At 41.6% G+C, this 23262-nt stretch overlaps 1 protein-coding gene across 1 annotated transcript; it reads left to right on the top strand.

Moving 5' to 3' along the window:
- Nucleotides 1-1203: 1203 nt before the first annotated feature.
- Nucleotides 1204-23074, top strand: cwf19l2 (CWF19 like cell cycle control factor 2). Its single transcript, XM_049467090.1, has 18 exons — nt 1204-1565; nt 2227-2337; nt 2433-2555; nt 3001-3108; nt 3291-3410; nt 3727-3820; nt 5129-5244; nt 6209-6993; nt 8158-8272; nt 8888-8980; nt 9849-9980; nt 15791-15928; nt 19399-19611; nt 19850-19966; nt 20693-20848; nt 21629-21709; nt 21815-21916; nt 22783-23074. The coding sequence occupies exons 1-18, from the start codon at nt 1473-1475 to the stop codon at nt 22921-22923; spliced, it is 2838 nt and encodes a 945-aa protein (XP_049323047.1). The 5' UTR covers nt 1204-1472; the 3' UTR covers nt 22924-23074.
- The last annotated feature ends 188 nt before the right edge of the window (nt 23075-23262 follow it).

Genomic DNA, 23262 nt, shown 5'->3' with positions numbered 1-23262 from the left:
TGGTGGTATAGTGGTGAGCATAGCTGCCTTCCAAGCAGTTGACCCGGGTTCGATTCCCGGCCAACGCAAAACTTTTAAACTTTATTAAATAGCCTAAACCACTAGTAAAAAACATCTGCATGTCTCTAAACACAGTTATCTGACATCTCCTAATGATATCCCACATATACAGTATAAACGCAGGTACATGAGAAAGGGAAAGATGAATAAAATATGACCTGCTGCCACGTGGTTTTGTATTTGTTAATGCAGGACATTTATCCTTACAGTAACCATCAGGTTTCACTTCTCTTTCTAACAGTTTACAGCTGTGTTTCGGAGCAGTGTACATACTTGTAGTTTATTATTAATGTGTTGTAATTACTAGAACCTTTAATTATTATTTACTATTGTTTTATTGGCTTATACATTCAAAAGTTTCTCATTTAATGTTACATTGTACATTTCACATTGAAGATTTCATTAAAGTTATACAGGAACACATACAGAAATGTTCAGTGTTTTAGTAGAGTGAGGGAGTGTCACCTGGAATAGTTTTATCAGCGTCTTGGAGGAGTTCATGTAGGTGCTGAACGATAGTTGCTTCTTTTCCTTCACGATGTGAAGCTCCAGCTCATCCCAAATCACCATCTCAGTTGATCAGGTTTAGGTCAGGGGATTGTGGAGGACAAGAAAACTTTTTTACTGTTTAATACGTAATTCCATACGTGTTTCTTTATTGTTTTTATGTCTTTAATATTAATCTACAGTGTATAAAGTAAATTAAATAAAAAAAACTTTTGACTGGTACTGTATGTATCTCGATGTAATATGTAACTCCAATGCAGAAGTTGTCTACTTGCTAATCAATAAATATCATATGTTCAAAATAATAAAAGGAGTCACTCGCCAAAATGAAGTATAACAGAAATATAACAGAAGTTTTTTCAGTAAGAAAGGCAAATAAAAATCTTTTTGACATCAATAACATAAATAAAATGCAATGACTTTATTTGCAATTAGAACTTTCTTTCAAACATGACTTCTATTTAACCATAAACTACAGTTTATTTATTTAATTCAGGACTTTTATTATACAATTAGACTTTTATTATATTATGAGACTTTTATTTTACCTCTCGATCGCTCCCTTGAACACTCCGCCATTTCCCTCGTGCGGAAAATTTCCGCACTTTGTTTGGCTGAGACCTGTTCATGAGGCTTCTGGGTATTGTAGTTGCAACTATAGGTACCTGAGTCGTGTGCTGTTTATATCAACGCAGAATTTTAAATATATAGAGAATTATTTATGGAAATATAGATAATTATTGATACATATTGGCACTTTAGAGTTTCCGAATCTTATATTAGAGTGTAAACGTGTCGGCAGCGCCGCTAAAAAAGAAAATAAAACATAACGGTCGACGTGAGGACTACAGCAAGCTGAACATTACGACATCTCAAACCGCTTTACGACTGTTTTCGTCGGCGTGATGGCGACGTACGGAGGACGATTTGAAAGCAAGACGAACATCGAGGAGAGAAAATCAGAAAAGAGGAAACAGAGAGAGAATGTTCTCCACCAGGTAAACTCACCTGGACACACCTGAGCACACCTTACACTGAGCTACAGCTGATCCCCCAGCAGATAGAACTGATCCTCCACCAAGTGACTAAAGGTAGAGCTGATCCTTCACTAGGTTACTAAAACTAGAGCTGATCCTCCACCAGGTAACTAAAACTAGAGCTGGTCCTCCACTAGGTGACTAAAGCTAGAGCTGATTCTCCACCAGGTGACTAAAGCTACTCTTCCAGCAGGTGACTGAAACTGATCCTCCACCAGGTAACTAAAGCTAGAGCTAATTCTCCACCAGGTGACTAAAGCTAGAGCTGATCCTCCACCAAGTGACTAAAGCTAGAGCTAATTCTCCACCAGGTGACTAAAACTAGGGCTGATCTTTCACCCGGTGACTAAAGCTACAGCTGATCCTCCACCAGGTAACTAAAACTAGGGCTGGTCCTCCATCCGGTGACTAAAGCTAGAGCTGATCCGCCAGCAGGTGACTAAAGCTAGAGCTAATCCTCCACCAGGTAACTACAACTAGAGCTGATCTTTCACCAGGTGACTAAAGAAGCTAATATAAGTATAGTAGATTTAGCACACAAAGCAAACAGAACCATAAATACACCTGCAGAACCAAAGAATGAGATGTTCTTCAGTTCTCTCTGTCCCTCTCTTCCCCCCAGGCAAAGAAGAAGTATGAAGATGAGGAGCGGAGGGAGGCAGAGAGGAAGGCCCGAGGTGAACACACCTGGATGCTGCCAGAAATTGACCAGCGTCTGCAGGAGATGGGCCAGGTAAGTGGGTGTGGTTAATCACCTCTGAAGTCTTAATTAATCATCTGTATTCGGACTTGTTTACCATTCAGATTTGTTGTGTGTTTTGTATTCAGGAACATTCTCTGAAGAAGAAGAAAAAGGAGAAATCCAAAAAGAAGAAGAAGGAAAAGAAAAAGAAAATGAAGAAAGAAAAAAGCAAACAGCAGGAGGAGGACGGCTCGTCCGACAACTCGGCGGTTTGTTTCTTTACATGTTAATCCCGTCCCCAGCCTGTGTGTGTGTATCTTGTCTCTTTGGTGTGTATGGATGTGTGTGTGTTATCTTTTTTTTTCACTGGTGTGTGTTTATTTGTATCTTGTGTCCTTGCTGTGTGTGTGTCTATTTTGTGTCCTTGGTGTGTGTGTGTGTTTCTGTGTGTCTTCTCCTTTGGTGAGTGTGTGTTTATTTTGTCTCCTTGGTGTGTTTGTATGTTTATCTTGTCTCATTGATGTGTGTTTGTGTAAGTGTGTCTGTGTATCTCATCTTCTTGGTGTGTGTGTGTATGTGTATCTTCTGTGTGTATGAGTGTGTAACTTGTCAGTTTGTGTGTGTATGTTTATCTTGTTGCTTGGTGAGTGTGTGCATGTGTGTATCTTTTGTATCGTTTGGTGAGTGTGTGTGTGTATTCTCTTGGTGTTACAGGACTCCGATGAATGGGTGGAAGCTGTGCCACAGTCAGGGGGCGTGGAAAAAGCTTGGAAGGTTGCAGAACAGGCCACACCCACTGCCAGTTCAACCAGTAATGACCAAGTAAGAAACACGCAACAGCATGCAAACACCCAGTGCAAATATACCAGTACTCACTCACTCACTCACTTACTCACACTCTCTCTCAGTCTCTCTCTCTCTCTCTCTCTCTCTCTCATATACACACACTCTAACACACGCACATGCACCTGTGCTAGTTTTGACAGTTTTTGTTTGTTGAACAGAGAGATGAGTGGATGACATTTGATTTTTTGGCCATGAAGACGACATCTGTTGCCGAGCGACGAGCACAAAAGGAGGCAGAGAAAGAGGCGGAGCGAGAGAAAGAACGCTCCATCGAACAGGTGTGTGTGTGTGTGTGTGTTTGTGACAGACATACAAAAGTGTGTGGAAATGCTCACTTGCAAGCTGTAATCCTGAAAGCATATGCTATTAAAAACAACTACAACTGTGTAATTCTGCCCATTCAGGATACAGTAGTTTAGCTCTGGTCTTTTAAAAAAGTAATTATAGTATGTTTGGAGCTAAGCCTGTTTGTTCTATTAATGTTTGTATATGTATAAAGTGTGTTGTTTTAACTAAATAATGTTAACAGTGAATTTAGATGAATATATTGGTAGTAAAAGTGTGTGTTTGTGTGTGTCTCCCTCCATTTATCAGGCCGGTCTCCACAGGCTGGAACTGAACCCTTACTGGAAAGATGGAGGGAGTGGACTGCCTCCAGAGGAGACTGCTGGTACTGTGGTTAAAAAAGGTAACCATAATAAAGCAAATAAAACATAAAAATGATATTGAGCATCCCCGCTGAAAGGTCAGTATATCTTCTGTATAAAACATGATTTTTGGAATCAACAAAAAACGACACTCGAAACAGTTAGGCTTTGTATTTCTGACTAATACAAATATAACCAGCATATCGCTGCCTTGCCTAATCTAAACTTCAGTCCAATCTGGCCAAATCTTTATGCCTCAACTTAACATGCCTCATCACCCGCCGTTCCACCAACACGAGTGAGTGGTGAACATTCTTAAGGTCGACCTGACCTAATATGAATACTGGTCTCAGCTTGTTCAGTTAGCCTGTTCTAATCTCAAAACAGGAGCCATAGTTTAATAGTTAACCCTCTTGAAACCCACAAATATCTCAGACAGTTCCTCGAAATACTGATAAAATATACAGTTTTTATATCAACTTTATATCAACTAAAGTAAATGCAGCACATATGAATTTTTACCCATAGTTACATATGAATTAGTAGTGATTGCTGCACATACAGCGTTCAATGTATAAACAGCATGGAGCAGCAGCAGAGACAGCGTTTGTTCATAGCTGAGGTAAATAGCGTTATCACACCATCTCCTTTCCTGGGTGTTTGTATGGTTGTTTTGGTCTGCACTAGGGTGCGATTACTGTTTTCACACCTCTTCAGCTGATGCAGAGTCCAGTTTAACCAGACCAAATTGTGCTGGTGGGAAAACTTTAGCTAGTTTATCTTTAATCCCCCCCAACATACACACACACATGTGACAAACATACAGACCCCCACACAGAGTTTATTTACTGCAAAGAGTTAAAAACACTGAAGATAGAAGAATGAGAAAACCTGTTTGAGAGAGGTGGAGATTAGACCCGACCTGAGAGAGAGAAGATGGAGAGAATGATTTAGAAGGTGGAGAGAAAAAGATGGAAAAGCCAACTAGAGAAGAAGAAAAATCACTGGTTAAAAAAAATCTAAAAGAGATTGAGGGAGAGAAAAAAGATGAGTGTAAAGAGAGAGAGTAAGGGGAAAAGAGGAAGAGAAAGGGAGAGAGAGAGAGTAAGCTGGATTTGTAGAGAGGATGTTTTCTGTCACTCCAGCACACACTTGCTGCATACACACAGAGAGATGCATTTTGCTACCTGCTGAGCATGAAATGTTTTTTGATGACTAAGTTGAACTGTATATTAATCCCTCCCTCTCTCTTTCTCTCTCTCTTTCTCTCTTTCTCTCTTTCTCTCTCTCTCTCTCTCTCTCTCGCTTTTTATGTACACTTTCTGTCTCTCTTGCTCTCACTCTCTCAGTGGTGGGGGTGGCCGATGGGGGGTTGAGCTGGTTGAGGAAGTCGTATCAGAGGATGAAGGAGCAGGCGGAGAGAGAGCAGCGCAGGCTGGATGATGTGGTGGCAGAGAGATATGGGGTATACACACACTCTGTCTCTCTCTCGCTCTCATTCTCACAGAAACACAGTCTCTTGTTGCAGACCTGTAAAATATAGGGGAAAAAAAAAAAATATATATATATATATCCCCCCACCCTATATTTTACATATATATATAAATGCATACACACACAGTTTTAAACAAGGCCAGGACAAGTAGGTAAGGCCTAATTCCATTTCTGATTTGTTCCCTGACCCCTTGTTTTTTAAATTGTAATTGGAGTAACAAGAGGAAGGGGTGAAATCCTGCCCCCTAAGAATTAGGACAATTCTTCAAGAACCTGTAGGCTACTCTGTTGGGCTGCTGCGATTGGTTAACTAGTTAACTTTAGGGTTTATCATATGTCTTGGGAAAGGGGGCCGGTGGTGCAACAATTAATTATTATTATATTTTTTTGATTTATTTTTTTTTATTATTTTTATAATTATTATTGTTCTTAATCCCTCTGTGATGGGCAGATGAGAGTAGCTTTTTATGAGCTTTTATTTTATTGTATTTTTTCCCCGCATCATTTAAGGTGTATAACTGAAAAATTAGCTAGATACTGAGACAAACTACTAGTGATTGTTTATGCCTGTTATGAAGAAAATGGCCATAAAACATTGAATCTAAACAATGGCAATATAGTGGTTATAAGGAAAATACTCAAATCTGAGAGTTTCTTTGATCACTTTTGCCGCCATATTGCCAGTGATTCTTATAGTTCTCTGTTTGGCGTGTGCCTCTGAAAAATTTCTGTTTGAAGGACTGTGTAGCCCCAACAGTTCCCCTAACCTACCCCTCCATCCTAACAAGAATCAGGACAGAGGGGTAGGTCTAAAATTATTTATTTATTTATTATTTTGTTTCTTTAGAAAAGGATTAAGTGCACTATTATTTAGAGCTGCAATCTGATGTTGTTACTGTGTGTGTGTGTGTGTGTGTGTGTGTGTGTGTGTTTAGTCAATGGAGGCCTTCCAGAAGAGACTCCAAGAAGCAGAAGAGGCTGCCTTCCCTCAGAGGAGCGAGAGAGGGACGAGAGACTTTAACGGACATGACCATCGGGATGGAGAAAGAGAGGAAAGGAGACACAGAGACAGGGAGCGAGACCAGGGGCGAGACCAGAGGCAAGAGAGGGAGCGAGACTATGGGAGAGAGAGGGAGCGAGACTATGGGAGAGAGAGGGAGCGAGACTATGGGAGAGAGAGGGAGCGAGACTATGGGAGAGAGAGGGAGCGAGACTATGGGAGAGAGAGGGAGCGAGACTATGGGAGAGAGAGGGAGCGAGAGAGAGAGCAGGGCAGAGATAGGGAGCGAGACAGAGAGAGAGATAGAGACTGCGATAGAGAGTGGTATGTAGAGAGAAACAGGGACCAAGAAAGAGACAGGGATAAAGAAAAAGGAAGAGAGCGGGATGGAGAGAGAGATAGCAAGCAGCCGAAGGAGTTCTCTCTCTCCTCCCTCAAAGGAAGCTTCCTCAAACCCTCTGACAGTGATGACCTCATGACCCCAGGGGAGGGCAGGAGGAAACCGGGCATGACTGCCACTGCCTCTTCGTCCAATAAGAAAGCACCAGCCTTCCTGAAACCCAGAGATGAGGATGATGATGAGGATGTTCCAGCATGGAGGAAGAGCAGTGGGGCGAGAGACTCAAAGGAGAAGCAGGAGAGAGAGGGAGTGAGGGAGGAGACGCAACAGCCTGAAAAAATACAGCAGCCGACTGGCGCCGCCCTGGTGGAGGAAAGCAGGTAGGAACACACACAGATTTCACACACACCACAATAGAGAATAGAAGAGAGCAACGAGGGAGGGTAGGTTAGTGAGACTATGGGACGCATCTGTGTGTGCTGGAGTAAGATTAATTACTGTGCCTCATTTTAGGTGGACATGTACACACACACACACACACACACGCAGTGGCAGCCTCTGCAGAGACCATGGTTCTCTTTAGCTGATTGTATTCTGGAAAAGAAGAGCCCCGGTTCTCCTCCATAAGCAAAACAATGGAATATTTTTTTAAAACTAAAATTAGTGAATGCTCCAGTTCTTGAGGTTGAACAGATCATCAAAAAAGAAGTGAACCACACACACACGAACACACACGCTACAGTTTTACTGCTGCTATAGTCTTTAACACTGTTTAATTAAGATATACACAGACTGTATCTTCTGTTCATACGGAATAATATATTGAAACCGCTTTCTCTTTACTGTGTGCACTACGCGGAAGAAATTCCTTTATTCTGATTGAAAATATTTACCTACTCCAAATCAAACTTAACTGGAACTCCTTCTGCGGGGAGGCAAAGCTGATACACACTGAGACACAGCACTCCAGCACAAAAGACCATTGGTTTATAATTATGTGGTAAAAATAATCTGATCCATGACTCTAAAACCAGGTTCCTTTCTGATCACTGAGATTTTGAGGAGATTCAATTAACTTGGTTGAGCTGGTCTGCCAACTTTGTTTAATTTTTTTTTTTTTTTAGAGTATTTGATCTCTAATTATTTATAATTTGTCAGTTTTCCCAATTGAAAAGTGTGCTTTTTGCTTCATAAGGTAAGCGAGGCTAATTCTTTATTAATCCCACAGTATGGAAATATTTCTATCTACCTATCTATCCAGCTACCTGCCCATCTGTGTCAGTATGGAATATGAAGATTTAAAAAAAAAAAAAAAAAAAAAAAAGATTGAAAATCCTGGGCCAATGTATAGTTTTTGGAAAAAAAAAATCAATTATCATGATAGGCCTCCTCACAGCAATTATTTACTTTATTCAACATTACAATCAGAGTTTATTCACATTTTATTAACATTTTGTAACAAAGTCAAACATGAAAAATCATATTTTAAGCATTATTATTACTACTTATTATTATCAATTAATGTTTACTGTTTACTTTCACAGTTCTGAGAGTGAAGAAGATGATGCTGAACAAGAAGTTCAGATGCCGCTTCTTACAGATGAGGAGATGAACAAACTTGGAGCCAAACTGGTCAAAGCTGAGCTGCTGGGGAACACGGTAAGATCATCAGTGCTCACTGTTCTACTGTCACCTCCGTCCTCTGTGTGAGTGAGTGCTGGATTTGGGGTTATGGTGGACATTTAACTTAAATGGTGCAACAGGTGTCAGAAGATGCAGCATTTAAGGTGGAATGGAAAAAATATATAAAATAAAGTCTAATTTCAGCTCTCCATCAATGAGGAATTAAGGCATGGGCACTAATTATTAATTGCTGCACCACCTGCCCCCTAAAGTTAACTAGTTGAGCAGCAGCAGCTAGGTTGCTGAATTTTAGCGCTTCACTGCTATCACGTTTGCCTGGCTCTGGTCCAGCATGAAGGGTTACACTCGAAAACTAGGGGTACTGTTTTCGAAAACTGTTTAAAAGAGAAATGGGATTGGTCCTTGTTATATGTTATATGTTAAAGTGCTTGAATTTTGGACACACACACACTACTGATGTTTAACAGATTGTCGTGAAAATGTTTACTCTTATTGTAAACGATATACCGTGTGCTGTGTCCAGACATGTATTCCCACTGACACTGAACATCCTCATAGAGTCTGCTTATATTACAGATGAATATCTCATAGTGTGTGTGTGTGCGTGTGTGTGTGTGTGTGTGTGTGTAGGCTCTGATGGCTTCTCTGAAGGCTCAGCTGGAAGCTGCGCGGAAAGCGAGAGAGAATCAGGCACAGAAGCCCACTGCTCGCCCACCCACTCAGGTCAGTGTGTGTGTGTGTGTGTGTGTGTTATGACAATTTTTCTTCTAGTCTGTGAATCACTGTAGACTGTTTGTATGGTCAGTGAATCCCTTTAAATGAATAGTATAATTGTGTGGTTTGGTAATCATTCTAAATGTTTTTGTATGTTCAGTAAATCATCCTACAGGATTCATATGGTCTGTGAATCACTCTAGGGAATTTGTATGATATGTGAATCATTCTATAGGATTCATATACTCTGCGAATCACTCTAAATGAATCACATGCTCTGTGAATTGGTCTTTAGGATATATGGTCTGTGAGTCACTGTAGGGAATTTATATGGCCTGAATTTTCTATAGGATTCATGTGGTCCAGAAATCACTCAAAAAGATTTATATGGTCTGTGAATCGCACTACAGAATTTGTCTTATCTGTGAATCACGCTTATAGGATTTATATCCTCTGAATCAATCAAGGAGTTGTTTTGCTTTGAATCATTTTGAATGTCTGCTGTATGAATCAAAAGATTTATATGTTCTATGAATCATGCTAGAGGATTTGTGTGTTGTGTGAATATTTCTATAGGTGAAATAGTCTATGGGATTCATATGATGAATCATTCTACAGGATTTGTCTGGTCTATAGATTTTGAATTTGTGTCATCTGTCATGAAACTTTTCTGCTTTATGAATCTTGAGAATGAGTATTTGTATGGTGTATGAATAGCAATAGAGGATTTGTATGGTCTATAAATCATTATATAGGATTCATATGATTTGTAAATCACTAATGGATTCATATTGTTAATGAATCAATGTAGAGGATTTGTATGGTTTATGAATCACTCTAGAGGATTTGTGTGATCTGTTCTCTCACCTCCTCTCAGGTAACACAGGGGGAAGCGGAGGCAGAGCAGGACCTGGTTTTGTTCAGAACAGACCACTCGGGAAGAGCCTGGCCTGTAAGTGGACCCTCCCAGCATGTGGAACCGAAAGGAGGGAGGCGGAAGAGAAAAGCGGTGAGATAATAGAATATTGAAAATATATGATGATTATCTTTATATAATTATCATACACAAGACCAGAAAGCTTTACAGTGAAAAGTAATAAAACCTTGCTGACTTAGATGTGCAAATGCACACACAAGCTTGTTTAGTATGGAGAGGAATTTTTGCTCTTTATTAAAAAACAATACACAAGAATTTACATTTTCAAAACCAAATGCTGAATTTGTGTCAGAATTGCATATAAACCTCCTTTAAATGCTATCAACTTAACTGCACTGCAGTCCACTGTGTGGTGCTGCAAGTGTTCAAAAGACTTGTTTCTTAGCCCCGCCCCAAGTTCTGTAGTGGGTTCTGGTTGGACAGTGATTACATTTTAATTTGGCACGAATACTGTGCTGCTCCTAGACGAAATTTAATCTTGTGCATTGTGATTTGCTTTTGAACATTAGCTGCACCACACAATGGAACACAGTGCAGTTGAGCTGACTGCATTTTTTTACATTACATTTACAGTACATTACATTTGGCAGATGCTTTTGTCCAAAGCGACTTACAATAGTCAAGTACAATGTAAAATAAGTTTAAAGGTAAAACATCTTTGGATAGGGATAAAAGGAGGTCAAAGGGGAATAATAGGATAGAGGAGTGAAGGAGGGGAAGAAGGAAATGGGGTTAGAAGTAGTTAGTGTGTTAGAGGTGTTAAGAGAGTAAGTGCTCTTTGAAGAGCTCTGTCTTCAGGAGTTTCTTAAAGATAGTGAGAGATTCTCCTGATCTGGTAGTGGAAGGTAGTTTGTTCCACCATTGGGGAACTCTGTATGAGAACAGTCTGGATTGCTTAGTGTGAATGTTTGGCAAAGCGAGGCGACGTTCATTGGAGGAGCGCAGCGGCCGGGAGGTAGCGTAAGCCTTCAGGAGCAGTGCAGGAAGGAAGGAGCCTGTTCTGACATCACCTTGTAGGCGATTGTAAGAGCTTTGAATTTGATGCGAGCATCAACTGGTAGCCAATGGAGCTCAATGAGCAGCGGGGTGACATGTGCCCGTTTTGGCTGGTTGAAGACCAGACGTGCTGCTGCGTTCTGGATCATCTGGAGTGGTTTTACTACACAGGCCGGGAGGCCAGTTAGCAGGGCATTGCAGTAGTCGAGGCGTGAGATGACGACCGCTTGCACCAGGAGTTGGGTGGCCTGTTGCGTCAAGAACGGTCTAATTTTTCGGATGTTATAGAGCGCAAAGCGGCAGGACCGTGCAACTGAGGCCACATGGTGCGTGAAGGAGAGCACCCAGAACACCCAGGTTCCTAGCAACCTTTGTCGGTGAGAGAGAGAGAGAGAGAGTCGATACTTATAGAGAAGTTGTGTTGAAAAGATGGTTTTGCTGGTATAACCAGAAGTTCAGTCTTTGAGAGATTTAATTGAAGGTGATGCTCCTTCATCCATGAGGATATGTCAGAGAGACACTGCGATATCCGTGCAGAGATTGAGTGATCTTCAGGTGAGAACGACAGGTATAGCTGGGTGTCATCAGCAAAGCAATGGTAGGAAAATCCGTGTGAGCGGACAACCTGACCAAGAGAGTTGGTGTATATGGAGAAGAGAAGGGGTCCCAGTACTGAACCTTGGGGAACCCCAGTGGATAAGGAGCGGGCTGAGGACAGCTGTCCTTGCCACGACACCTTGAACGAGCGCCCAGTGAGGTACGATCTGAACCATGACAGCACATTGTCTGCGATCCCCATGTTTGAGAGTATAGTTAGGAGGAAGTCATGGTTGACTGTGTCAAATGCTGGGAGAGGAAGCCAGAGACCTGATTTAGAACTGCTCTTTCTAGTGTTTTAGAGAGAAAGGGTAGCAGTGAGACCGGTCTGTAGTTGTCAACCTGGGCGGGGTTGAGAGAAGGCTTTTTAAGCAGTGGTGTCACATGTGCTTGTTTGAAAGCAGTCGGGAAAACACCAGAAGTTAAAGAGGCATTGATCGTGTGAGTGATAGCCAGAATGATTGCAGGTGCGATAGTTTGCAGTAGGTTTGAGGAAGGAATTGGGTCAGGCGGACACGTAGTAGGACGGCTACGTGTTAGGAGAGCCAGTGTCTTGTTCTCAATGAGAGGAGTGAACGAGGAGAAAGCAACGCCTTCGGTGGAGGGACACCGGACAGTAGAGGATGTAGTGGGACTGCTACATTGTGCATCAGTAAACTGGTTGCTGATGGCTGCCACTTTGCCAGTAAAGAATGAGGCAAGTGTTTCAGCCGTAAGGCATGTAGCCGGAGGAGGAGGCGGAGGGTTGAGTAGTGATTTAAATGTAGCAAATAGTTTCCGGGAGTCTGTGAGAGAGCAGAATTTATTGTGATAAAATTCAGCTTTAGCAGTAGTGAGGTTGGCTGAAAAAGAAGCCAGGAGCAGTTGGTAATTTTTTAGGTCTGCTTGTTTTTTGTTTTTTTGCCATTTTCTTTCGGCAGCTCGGAGTTTGGAGCGTAGTTCCCTGAGTGTGTCATTTTTAAGCCATGGCTGCGGTTTGTTTGAGCTAATGACTCGAGATGTAAGAGGACAGAGGTTGTCCAAACAGGAGCTTAGTGTGGAGCAGAGAGTGTCAGTGGCATCATTTACATTGAGTGATGAAAATGAGCCTGGTGGAGGCATATTGTCAGTCACCAGCGAGGAGTACTGGTCTGCTGAGAGATCTCGAAGATTTCGGCGGAACGAGACCGTAGTAGGAGTAGCTGTGGGTTTATTTGAAATATGAACATTGAGTTTCATAAAGTAATGATCTGAGACGTGCAAAGGAGTGACAGTTAGAGAGTCGGTGTCACAGTTACGAGTGAAGATCAGGTCTAGATGTTTGCCAGCTTTATGTGTTGGAGGGCTGGGGACCTGCTCCAGTTCGAAAGACTGCATGAGGGATAGGAAGTCTGTGAAGCTGGTACTGTCATGGTGGATGTTCATATCCCCTAGAATGAGCATGGGACAATCTTGCTCAGGGATAGAAGACAGTAGCATGTCAAGTTCATGCGTGAATTCGCCCATTTGTCCAGGAGGACGATAGAGAACAATAATGGCAAGTCTCGTCCAGAGAGACGAGAAGTGTGGTAGAAGGAATAATAATTGGAAAGAGCCGCCGGAGTAGCAGTATTTTCAGGTTTGATCCAAGTTTCAGTCAGTGCCAGCAGTTGCAATGACTGATGATTCGCATAAGAGGCGATAAAGTCTGCTTTATTAACAGCCGACTGGCAGTTCCATAGCCCAACAGAGAATGAGGTAGTAGTGGGCGTGGTTTGTTTTAGTGGACGCAGGTTAGTATGATCCTGGCGCCTGTTTGTGTTTTTACACCTTCTGTGCGTGCTGGAAATAACTGAGATGTGTTGGGAGCACATTTTAGGAGGCAGTAGGACGGGCTGCCTTGTCGGTGGCCTTGCTCGGTGGACTCGCGCAGGTAGACTCGCAGGTCTTTACCCGCGTTGGTCTTCACACGAGAGGGTCTTCACACAACAGCTGACGCCTCGGCGAGTGTGAGTGACGAAATAGGATTCTAGATTGCGCACAGCTGCGGGCGATATAGGAAATCAGCGCCACCAGACTGTCGTTTAAAGGGATAGTTCGGGATTTTTGACATGAATCTGTATGGCATCAACATGACCAGTGTCGTGCATTCTCACTGACTTACCCCCGACCATGTCCGCTGAGCGGAGTTCTTGTCCAGTATTGTCCGAGCCGAAAGTAGTCCGGCATGTTTGCTGGGGTCACGAAACGAAAGCGTTTTTCTTCCCAAAACAGTACGAGTGCAAAAGAGTGATTTATTTGCATAACAAAAAACGGTGTCTGCAAAAGTCACGCCTCATTATCACTGGGGCACTACTTTCATTTTGGATCAGTGCGCGCGATTGCGCAACCTGGCAGCTAGCCTACGGTTTCGATTTCACTGTTTACTGTTCGTGAACATGTCGGACTACGAGAGCGACGAGGAATATATTGATTTCCGCTCAGAGCCAAGGGGGTATCTTTATGAGCCTGAGTATACTGAGGAGGAACTTGCCCAAATCGAATTGGATCGTGCAGAAAGAGAGAGGGTGGACAGAGAAATGATTGAGACCGAAGCTGGAGCCGCTGCTGCTGCTGCTGCGATACCAAGGGTGGCCGACAAATCCTGGTGCACTTGTTTGAAGTGCGAACTAATGCCGACAGAGGTGGAATGTTACTGCTGCCACGAGTGGGATTTAGTTATGCCCGAGATACAGAACCTGTCAATTGATGAGGACGTCGGCGGGCCAGCTGCTGCCTGCATCACAAACAACAGCGGGCATGGAGAAACATAGTCATCCTCGCTGAAGTGCGCACCGCAAACACGAAGCTTCTTCATTTTCACCACTTTGGTGTCCACATGGAAGCCCATTGCAAGTATCCAAAGTTGCCTGAGAGCAATGTCAGTCACGGGGATACGATGGAAACTGTGCGGAGAATCAGCCACATCTTTGTTGCTACAGCCTGGATAATCACAAGTCCGCACCATTTTAACACACACACATACAAATGTATAAATCTGTGTTCAAGAAGCTTATAAAAGCCGATAAACTTCTCTCTAAAGCTTGCTCTTTGCGTTGCTGGTTGAAGCTGAGCGCAGCCAATGATCTGAAAGACTAGTGCGCTGCTCGCAGTTAGAATGACATGCGCACTGATCCAAAATGAAAGTAGTGCCCCAGTGATAATGAGGCGTGACTTTTGCAGACACCGTTTTTTGTTATGCAAATAAATCACTCTTTTGCACTCGTACTGTTTTGGGAAGAAAAACGCTTTCGTTTCGTGACCCCAGCAAACATGCCGGACTACTTTCGGCTCGGACAATACTGGACAAGAACTCCGCTCAGCGGACATGGTCGGGGGTAAGTCAGTGAGAATGCACGACACTGGTCATGTTGATGCCATACAGATTCATGTCAAAAATCCCGAACTATCCCTTTAAAGCCGTGAGTAACGCCCCCGAGGCCCGCAAACAGAGAAAGTGTGAAAGAGGGGGTTTGCCACGCCCCGCTCAAGTGAGAATCGCCCAACCTTGTCCGAAAAAGCGCGTTTGCTGTTTTTTTAGGGAGGTTTATATGCAATTCTGACACAAAATCAGCTTTTGGTTTTGAATGTAAATGTAAATAATTGTATATTGTTTCTCAATAAATAGATCAAGTGCAGTGAAATGTAATGTAAAAGTAGTTTTGCATTTAATTTAGGCACATATTCTACATGTTAGTGTGGAAAAGCAATGCATCTTGTGGATTGCATTTCCATTTTTCCATAGTAGTTTTTGCTTTTCAATTTGGCACTAATTCCTCTCTATAGTTTAGTCTCTGTAGAAATCCATTGTCAGTAGAATCAAGCTCTCTGGGGCAATTAAACGTAACTTTTTGGCCAAAATCTTAGGCATAGCCTAAAGTAGTGTAGAGCACCCCCAACATTGAGCTGTGTAGCTGTGTTCTCTGGAATGCTCTTGTAGCTGCATGCAATCAAATCCTTACAACTGTGCTCCAAAGCATAGTAGAAAGCTGTTCTGTAAAACACAGTATATCACATGAAGAACAAGACAAGAGCAAGAGTGTCTGAGCTGATTTTGAGAGTGGTTCAGTGTCTCAGTGTTTTGTCTTCACTGCTTTATTATGGATATTAAGTGCCGGGTGAAACCCCCTCTCTCTGATTGGCTCTTTGTGTGTGAAGGGTTTCTTCCAGTGTTTCCCCTCAGCAGCTTTTTCATATGATAAACCAGCTGCCAACCACAAGTGTAATTAAACACCACTTACTCTGTTAACTCCTGATAACCTGTGTGTGTGTGTGTGTGTGTGTGTGCGCAGATCGAGACGCATGTTGCTGGCGAGCGTGTGCGGTACTTTGATGATGATGACGGTATGGATTTGAGGGAGATGGTGCGGCGAGAGAAGATGAGTACAGCAGAAGATCAAAACGCTCTCTACTCACGCATGGCAGCTAAGGTGAGTTTTACTGTGCCAATCTGGCAACCCTGTTTTCTTTTCCTATCCTAAATTTGTGATGCACTAGGTTCCCTGTTTCAGTTTCTATTGAAAATGAATGTATTTTAGTAGAATGTAAATATATTAAAGAAGTTTAGTTGGACGTTTGTCTGGAGTTCTCTTGAATCACTCCATGGATCATCTTCATACTAGGTTACATACGTCTGCTGTGTTCTTGCTGAAGTGTGAGGTGTGACGTGTGCAGGTGTGATGCATTGTGTTAACCAATAGGAAGTCAGAATGGTATATGTTTATACTTCTCATCCAACCACAATCAGATTCACTCTATCTGGATGGAGAGATTTATTTGGATAGAAGTTTTATTGAACGATGAAAAGCCAGAATAAAGAAATGGTAAAATGAAATGCAATGAGGCTATTTTTTTATATGTAATGAGTAGACAGTCTCTTTGTTTTCACATCTGGCTAGCGGAAATACTGGTAACACTAATCTTGCGACACAATATAAATATGATACAGTGCTTTAAAAGAAGAAATCTGGCCTGAAATGGACTCAGGGTTTAGTGAAACATGATAACAAGTACAAATTTTGTAGAATAGTCACGTTTCTCCTTTAACATTTTAGACAGGAACAAATCAGATATTTTGTAACCCTTTATCTGGCAACCTCCTATCATCATTTTCTTAGTGTTTCTCTCCCCTCACACCTTTACAGAGTAGATTTCATTAACCCCAATCTGGCATCCCCGTGCACCATGTATAATGTTCCAACTACTCAAACATATGCAGGGTGGATATCACTAATCCCAATCTGGCAACCCAGCCTTACTTCAGCAGCTACAAATTCTACTGCAGACTTTATGTGACATCCAATATTTATTATGTATAACTAGATCAATAAATAGGTATTAAAATCTGGCAAAACTGTTCTCTGTGTTTCTCAAGAGACTTCTCACAGTTGGCAACATAAGGTGTGACTTGGCCAAATCTGGCAACCTAAACACATTTCAGCTAATCACAAGTGTATTGCAGAACGTTTTTTACTCGGATACATTCACTCACTAATCCTCCTTCATTCCTACACACATACATCACTAATCTCTCCCTACCCATCTCTCTCTCCCTCTCTCTCTTAGACAGGCTAAACATAACAGATGGTGAACATGAGCCCTTATCATCTTTCTCTCTCTCTCTCTTTCTCTCTCTCTCCCTCTCTCTTTGCCCCCCCTCCATCCCCCCTGTCTGTGCTGGGAGGAAGGCGGGGGGCTGGATCAGTGTAGTATGGTGGCTGAAACAGTATTAATAAACTTACAAAGACGTCATGGTTTCCATGGTGATTGGAAATGAAAGTGACAAGCGCTGCACATTTTAGCTTTGTCATTTCTCTCTCTCTTTTTATCTCACGTTTCATCTCTTCTTTTATCTCTCTTTTTAATCTCTCTCTCCTTTCTTTCTTTTTATCTCTCTCCCATGTCTGTGTTTTAATTATGTTGCTTATTATTGGGACGCGCACACACACACACACACACACACACACACACTCTCTCCCTCTCTCTCTTTTCGACATACCGTCTCTATCAACTGTCCATCAAACAAATCAGGGATGGGAAGCTGCAGCTTTCACAGAGCTTGTTGCCTCAGAGACTATCCTTGTCAGGTGTCCTCATCCTTATTTTACTTACCTACACACACACACACACACACACACATTTTTTACTTATTGAACTGTCCACATGTAGTGTTCACACTGGCTTCAGGTGATGCAGATTCTAATCTGGATTAGAATATCTAGATTAAATTAATGGTGACTCTAACTGTGCTCCATTAGATGAGGACTGGCAAGTTTTCTAACTGACCTTGATTTATTATGCTGTATTCTCTTCACACGTGTTCATAACTTATTGCTTTTGGTGATTCATAACAATGTTGCTCAAATTAGTGACAGTGTACACACAGTAGTAAAGGTTTAGTGTTTGTTAAAACCCTGAAGTGGTTGTGGTGTGGGTATATTGGCTGTAGAGACTGCAGGGTGTAGTGATGGTTTAATGACTGTAGGGGTAGTATAATGACTTTAGGGGTGGTGTAATGAAAATATTGTGACTGTGGCGATAGTGTAGTGAAAGTATAGTGACTGTAGTGGTAGAGTACCAGGAGTATTGTGACTGTAGTGACAGTAGGAGTGGTATAATGGCAGTATAGTGACTGAAGTAGTAATGTAGTGAAAGTTTAGGGTGGTACAGTGAGAGCAAGAGGGGTGTAATGACAAGACTGTGACTTTAGAGACTGTAGGGTATAGAGATTGTTTAGTGACCGTCGGGGTGGTGTAATGACAATATAGGGATAGTAGTGGTATAGTAGTGGTACTATTGTGTAGCCACAGTATTGTGTTGAAAGTAGTGATTTAGGGTGGTGTAGTGAGAGCATAGTGACTTTAGTGACTGTAGAGGTTGTGTAATGGTAGTATAGTGACTGAAATAGAAGCGTAGTGACAGTGTAGGTGGTGTAGTGAGAGTGTAGTGACTAGGTGTGGTGTAGTGACAAGATAGTGACTGTAGGGTGTAGCGTTGGTGTAATGACTGTGACGGCGTAGTGACTATAGTGGAGGAGCAGCGGCAGTATAGTGTCTGTAGTGACTGTAGACGTTGTGTAATGGCAGTATAGCGACTAACGTGACTAGTAATAGCAGGGTTGTGTATTTAATACCATTATTGTAGTGATTGTGTAGTGAGAGTACAGTAACTGTAGGGATGTGCTAGTGACAAGACAGCATCTAATGTAGTAACATTGTGGGTAGTGTAGTGACATTTGGGTAGTGTGAGAGTGTGGTGACTAGTAATAGCAGGGGTGGTGTATTTAATACAGTTAATAGTTAGTAGGTATGCTGTAATGAAAGTATAGTGACTATAGCGGTGGTGTATTGACAAGACAGTGACCGTATACATTGTAGGGTGTAGTGATGGGGTAATGATGTTAGGGGTGGTGTAATAACAATATAGTGACTGTAGGGGTGAAGTAGCGGGCGTATAGTGTCTAATGTAGTAATGTAGTGACATTGTGTGTGGTGTTGTGAGAGTAGTGTCTAGTGATAACAGGGGTAGTGTGTTTAATACAGTGATTGAAGGGATGGTGTAGCAAGAGTATAGTGACTGTAGTGGTGACGTAGTGACAATGACAGTGACTGTAAAGACTGTAGGGGTGGTCTAGTGATGTTAGGGGTGGGGTAATGACAATAGTATAGTGACTGTAGTGCCTCTAATGACTGTAGGTGTATCATTACAACATAATGTTGGAATAACTCTGGGGTAATATTGTGACTGGGGATGCTATGGTGACTGTAGGTGTTGTGTAGTGATTATGTAGTGATTTAAAGGGTTAAGTAGTGTAAGTCCTGTTGTGACTAGGCCTTTTTTGTCCATCCTAAAAATGCACCATTATAGCAAGTCAGTGTATTCTCTCTCTCTCTCTGTGCAGATGATGGGGAAGCAGGATGGTGACAACTACACACTGGACGACATGTTTGTGTCAAGTGCTGCTCAGAAGGAGCGGGCAGGGCTGGATGAAGATCGTCAGCGCAGCAGGGCGAAGGAGGAGGCGCGCAGACTTGCTGGACGTCTGGAGAAATGCCCCTACTGCTTCACCAGCCCGGAGCTGCCTAAACACCTCATCATCGCTATAGGATCGAAGGTACACACTTCGAGAGCCTTCATTGATTGGATATAGTATATTAAATTAGTGTCCAGCCCAGAGTTTTAATCACATTCCCAACACTGAGAGGAGTACGTGTCTAAGTGTCTGCTCTGTCATCAGGAGATCGTACAGTAGGTCCAATCCCAAATGATGCCACAGCCATCCTTCAGTGACATGGAGTCCCAGAGAGCATACATACACATACACTTTTCTTTTTCTCCTTCTGTGTGTTTAGGTGTATCTGAGTATGCCGAACTGTGTGTCTCTGACAGAGGGTCACTGTGTGATCGCCCCACTGCAGCACCACTGCTGCTCTACTGGGCTGGACGAGGATGTGTGGAGCGAAATGCAGGTACATATATATATATATATATATATATATATATATATATATATATATATATATATATATATATATATATATATACACACACACTCCATCATAATAATATTTGTAGTAAAAGTCTCTGTTATTTGGAAGGGATAGATCATATAGGACAGGAAACCTGAAATGGCATTTATTATTATCCTTTACGCTTCACATAACAAATAAATATAAATGACAATATAAATCCAGCAATCACATGGGGTCTGCGTACGTACAAAAACATTGCGTAGGCCACATTTCATCTCACCCTCAGATGCACTAAATGTGATTTGAATGTGAGTGTTCATTTCAGTTTCATTTCATACATGCGTTTTTAGTGTGTTTTAGTAACACTTAAGGGCGATGCATTGAAATTGCAAACAAGAAATGATTGTTTTGTGCATACAGAAGTTTTCAGATCTGAGGCCCCTGCCCTTTTCTGATTGGATGGACTTATTGTGTTGGACGTGTTCATTTGCATATAGTTCTCTCGATTTAACATTAGCTCGGCTGTGTTTGAAGAAACTGATTTTTCCCAATGAAAATGAATGGGATTTATTGCGGAGCAGTATAAATGCAACCTAATCCAGCACTGTATCTTCACTCAGAGCTCACGTCTCCATACACTGACTGTATAACAGGACTTCTCCAGCTTCCCTCAGTGGCTGTGTCTGCTGTTTACCTGTTGTTTGTGGTGTTATTGTGTTGCAGGTGTTCCGCCGGGCACTAGTGCGAGTGTTCGAGGCTCAGGATCTGGACTGTGTGTTTTTAGAGACGCACATGAATCCAAAAAGGCGCCTGCACCTGCTGTACGAGTGTGTTCCACTGCCACGAGAACTGGGAGACATGGCACCTGTTTATTTTAAGGTCTGTTTCTTTGAGCCTTTTTTGACTAGCACCTGGGTGTGCTTTCTCCGCTGGTTTGTTATGTTGGGTCTGTGAAAGCTGCTTTTAAACCTGCAACTGTGGTTAATTTTGTAATATGATGCTTGAACTTAGAGTGTTGCTTCCTTTTTCATCTGTAGATATAATAATATCTAATGCCTAATAAACCCACACTGTGACAGGACTGGAGCGAGGGTATTGTAATAACCTCAGCTTTGTAGAGTGAGTGCGGATACTGACAATAGTCAGTCCTGCTGGAAAATGAAATCCGCATCTCTATAAAAGTTGTCAGCAGAGGGAAGCATTAGGTGCTGTAAGATTTTCAGGGAAAACACTGCACTGACTTTGAATTTGATATAACACAGTGGACCAACACCAGCAGATGGCATGTCTCTCCAAACCGTCACTGATCATCAGTAAATTTTGGATGTCATTTGGAAATCAAGGGAGCAGAGTCTGGAGGAAGAGTGGAGAAGCACACAGTACAAACTGCTTGAGGTCTAGTGTGAAGTTTTTATAATCAGTGATGGTTTGGAGAGACATATCCAATACAAATCCTACGATCCTATACATAGAAAGTGACTTTGTGGAATTGTGCTATTGGGAAAAGTTTCGGGAAAGTTCTTACATGTGAAAGCAAGGCAGCGATAATGAGCCCAGTCTTGGATGTGGATTAATTTATTCTTATTTACACACATCAGTACTACAAATAAGCATAAATGTGTTTAATATTATTGTGTATATATATGTGTTTGTTTACAGAAAGCTCTATTGGAAGCTGATGAGGAGTGGGCGATGAATAAGAAAGTGGTGGACTTGTCCTCCAAAAACATCAGACAGTCTGTGAGAGCTCTTTCTTTTTCTATAATTTTTTCTACCTTTTCTTTAGTTCTATCTGGTTTTTTTTTCTCGTCTGACAGTCTCTTCTCTCTCTCTCTCTCTGTGCAGGTTCCTCGTGGTTTGCCATATTTCTCAGTAGATTTTGGTCTGCAGGGAGGATTCGCCCACGTCATTGAGAATGAGCAGAAGTTTCCTCACTACTTTGGGAAGGTCTGTCTCACGCATGCACGCACAAACCATTATATACATACAAGGACTGCACAATATATAGTTTAAGCATAGTCACTGCAATGGGCACATTGTGCAATGTCATCTAGAGTACCAGTCAAAAGTTTGGACACCTTCTCATTCAGTGTTTTTCTGTATTTATTTATTTTATAAATTGTAGATTAATATTAGAAAGGGACACATATAGAATTACATAGTAAACAGTAAAAGTGTTTATCATCCACAATCCCCTGATCTAACCCTTATCAACTGAGATGTTGATTTGAGGTGATTGGGGATTAGCTGGAGCTTCACAGCATGAAGGAAAAGCAGCAACTATTGTTCAGCATCTCAGAAACTCCTTCAAGACGCTGAGAAAACTATTCCAGGTGACTCTCCCTCATGAAGACACTGAGATTAAAAAAACTGGAGTGTGCAGATCTGTCTTCAAAGATAAATGTGCTACTTAGAAAAATCAAATGTATAAAACAAATCCTGGTTTAACACTTTTTTTGTTTACAGAGCTTTAATATAGTCTTCCATATTAAATTTACAATGTAAAAAATTATAAAAAAACATTGAAGGAGAAGAGCTGTGCCCAAACTATTGCAATAAATGCAAAAATTTGGTCAATAAATGATGCACCTTGCAACAACCTTCTGTTGATGCAAAATGAAATTCCCACTGTTCCAATATTTTGCAGTGATCCGAACAATATAGTTTGTGTCTGATCAATAGAATGCATAATTAAAGAAAGATCTGGTGTATATATTGAAAAATAACAAAATTATTATTATTTTATTTTTTATTTTTTACATACATTAAATCCCTACATACACAGTATGTCTGACTGCTGCGTTATCCTGCAGGAGATTCTGGGTGGAATGTTGGACCTGGAGCCTCGGCGCTGGAGAAAACCAATCCGAGAGAACTTTGATGATCAGAGGAAGAAGGTCCTGGAGTTCTCTCAGTGGTGGAAACCATTTGACTGCACCAAGACTGACAACTAGATGCTTCCCACCAACTGTGCTTGGTTCAGTTAAAGTTAAATCACACCATTACTCTCGAGTTATATTGTTTTACAGAGATCCTCCTGTTGCCATGTGCTGATGTAATGTGATAAAATGATTTTATAATTAAAGTGTTCTTATAGCTCCTAAATTATTGTTCTTTTGCATCTTCATTTTAAACACCTCACAGTGTTATTGTTGTTATGCAGGGTCACTGTTTAAATCAAATATATATATATTTATTGCTTTTAACAACTGATGATATCGCAAAGCAGCTTTACAGAAATGTAAATGTAGGACAGAGAATCAGACAAAACATTAAACATACAATACAGAACC

The sequence above is a fragment of the Astyanax mexicanus genome, chromosome 18 (assembly GCF_023375975.1).
Source record: "Astyanax mexicanus isolate ESR-SI-001 chromosome 18, AstMex3_surface, whole genome shotgun sequence".
NCBI lineage: Eukaryota > Metazoa > Chordata > Actinopteri > Characiformes > Acestrorhamphidae > Astyanax > Astyanax mexicanus.
The sequence above is the reverse complement of the archived record's forward strand: the minus strand, read 5'-3'. Positions and strand labels throughout refer to the sequence as shown.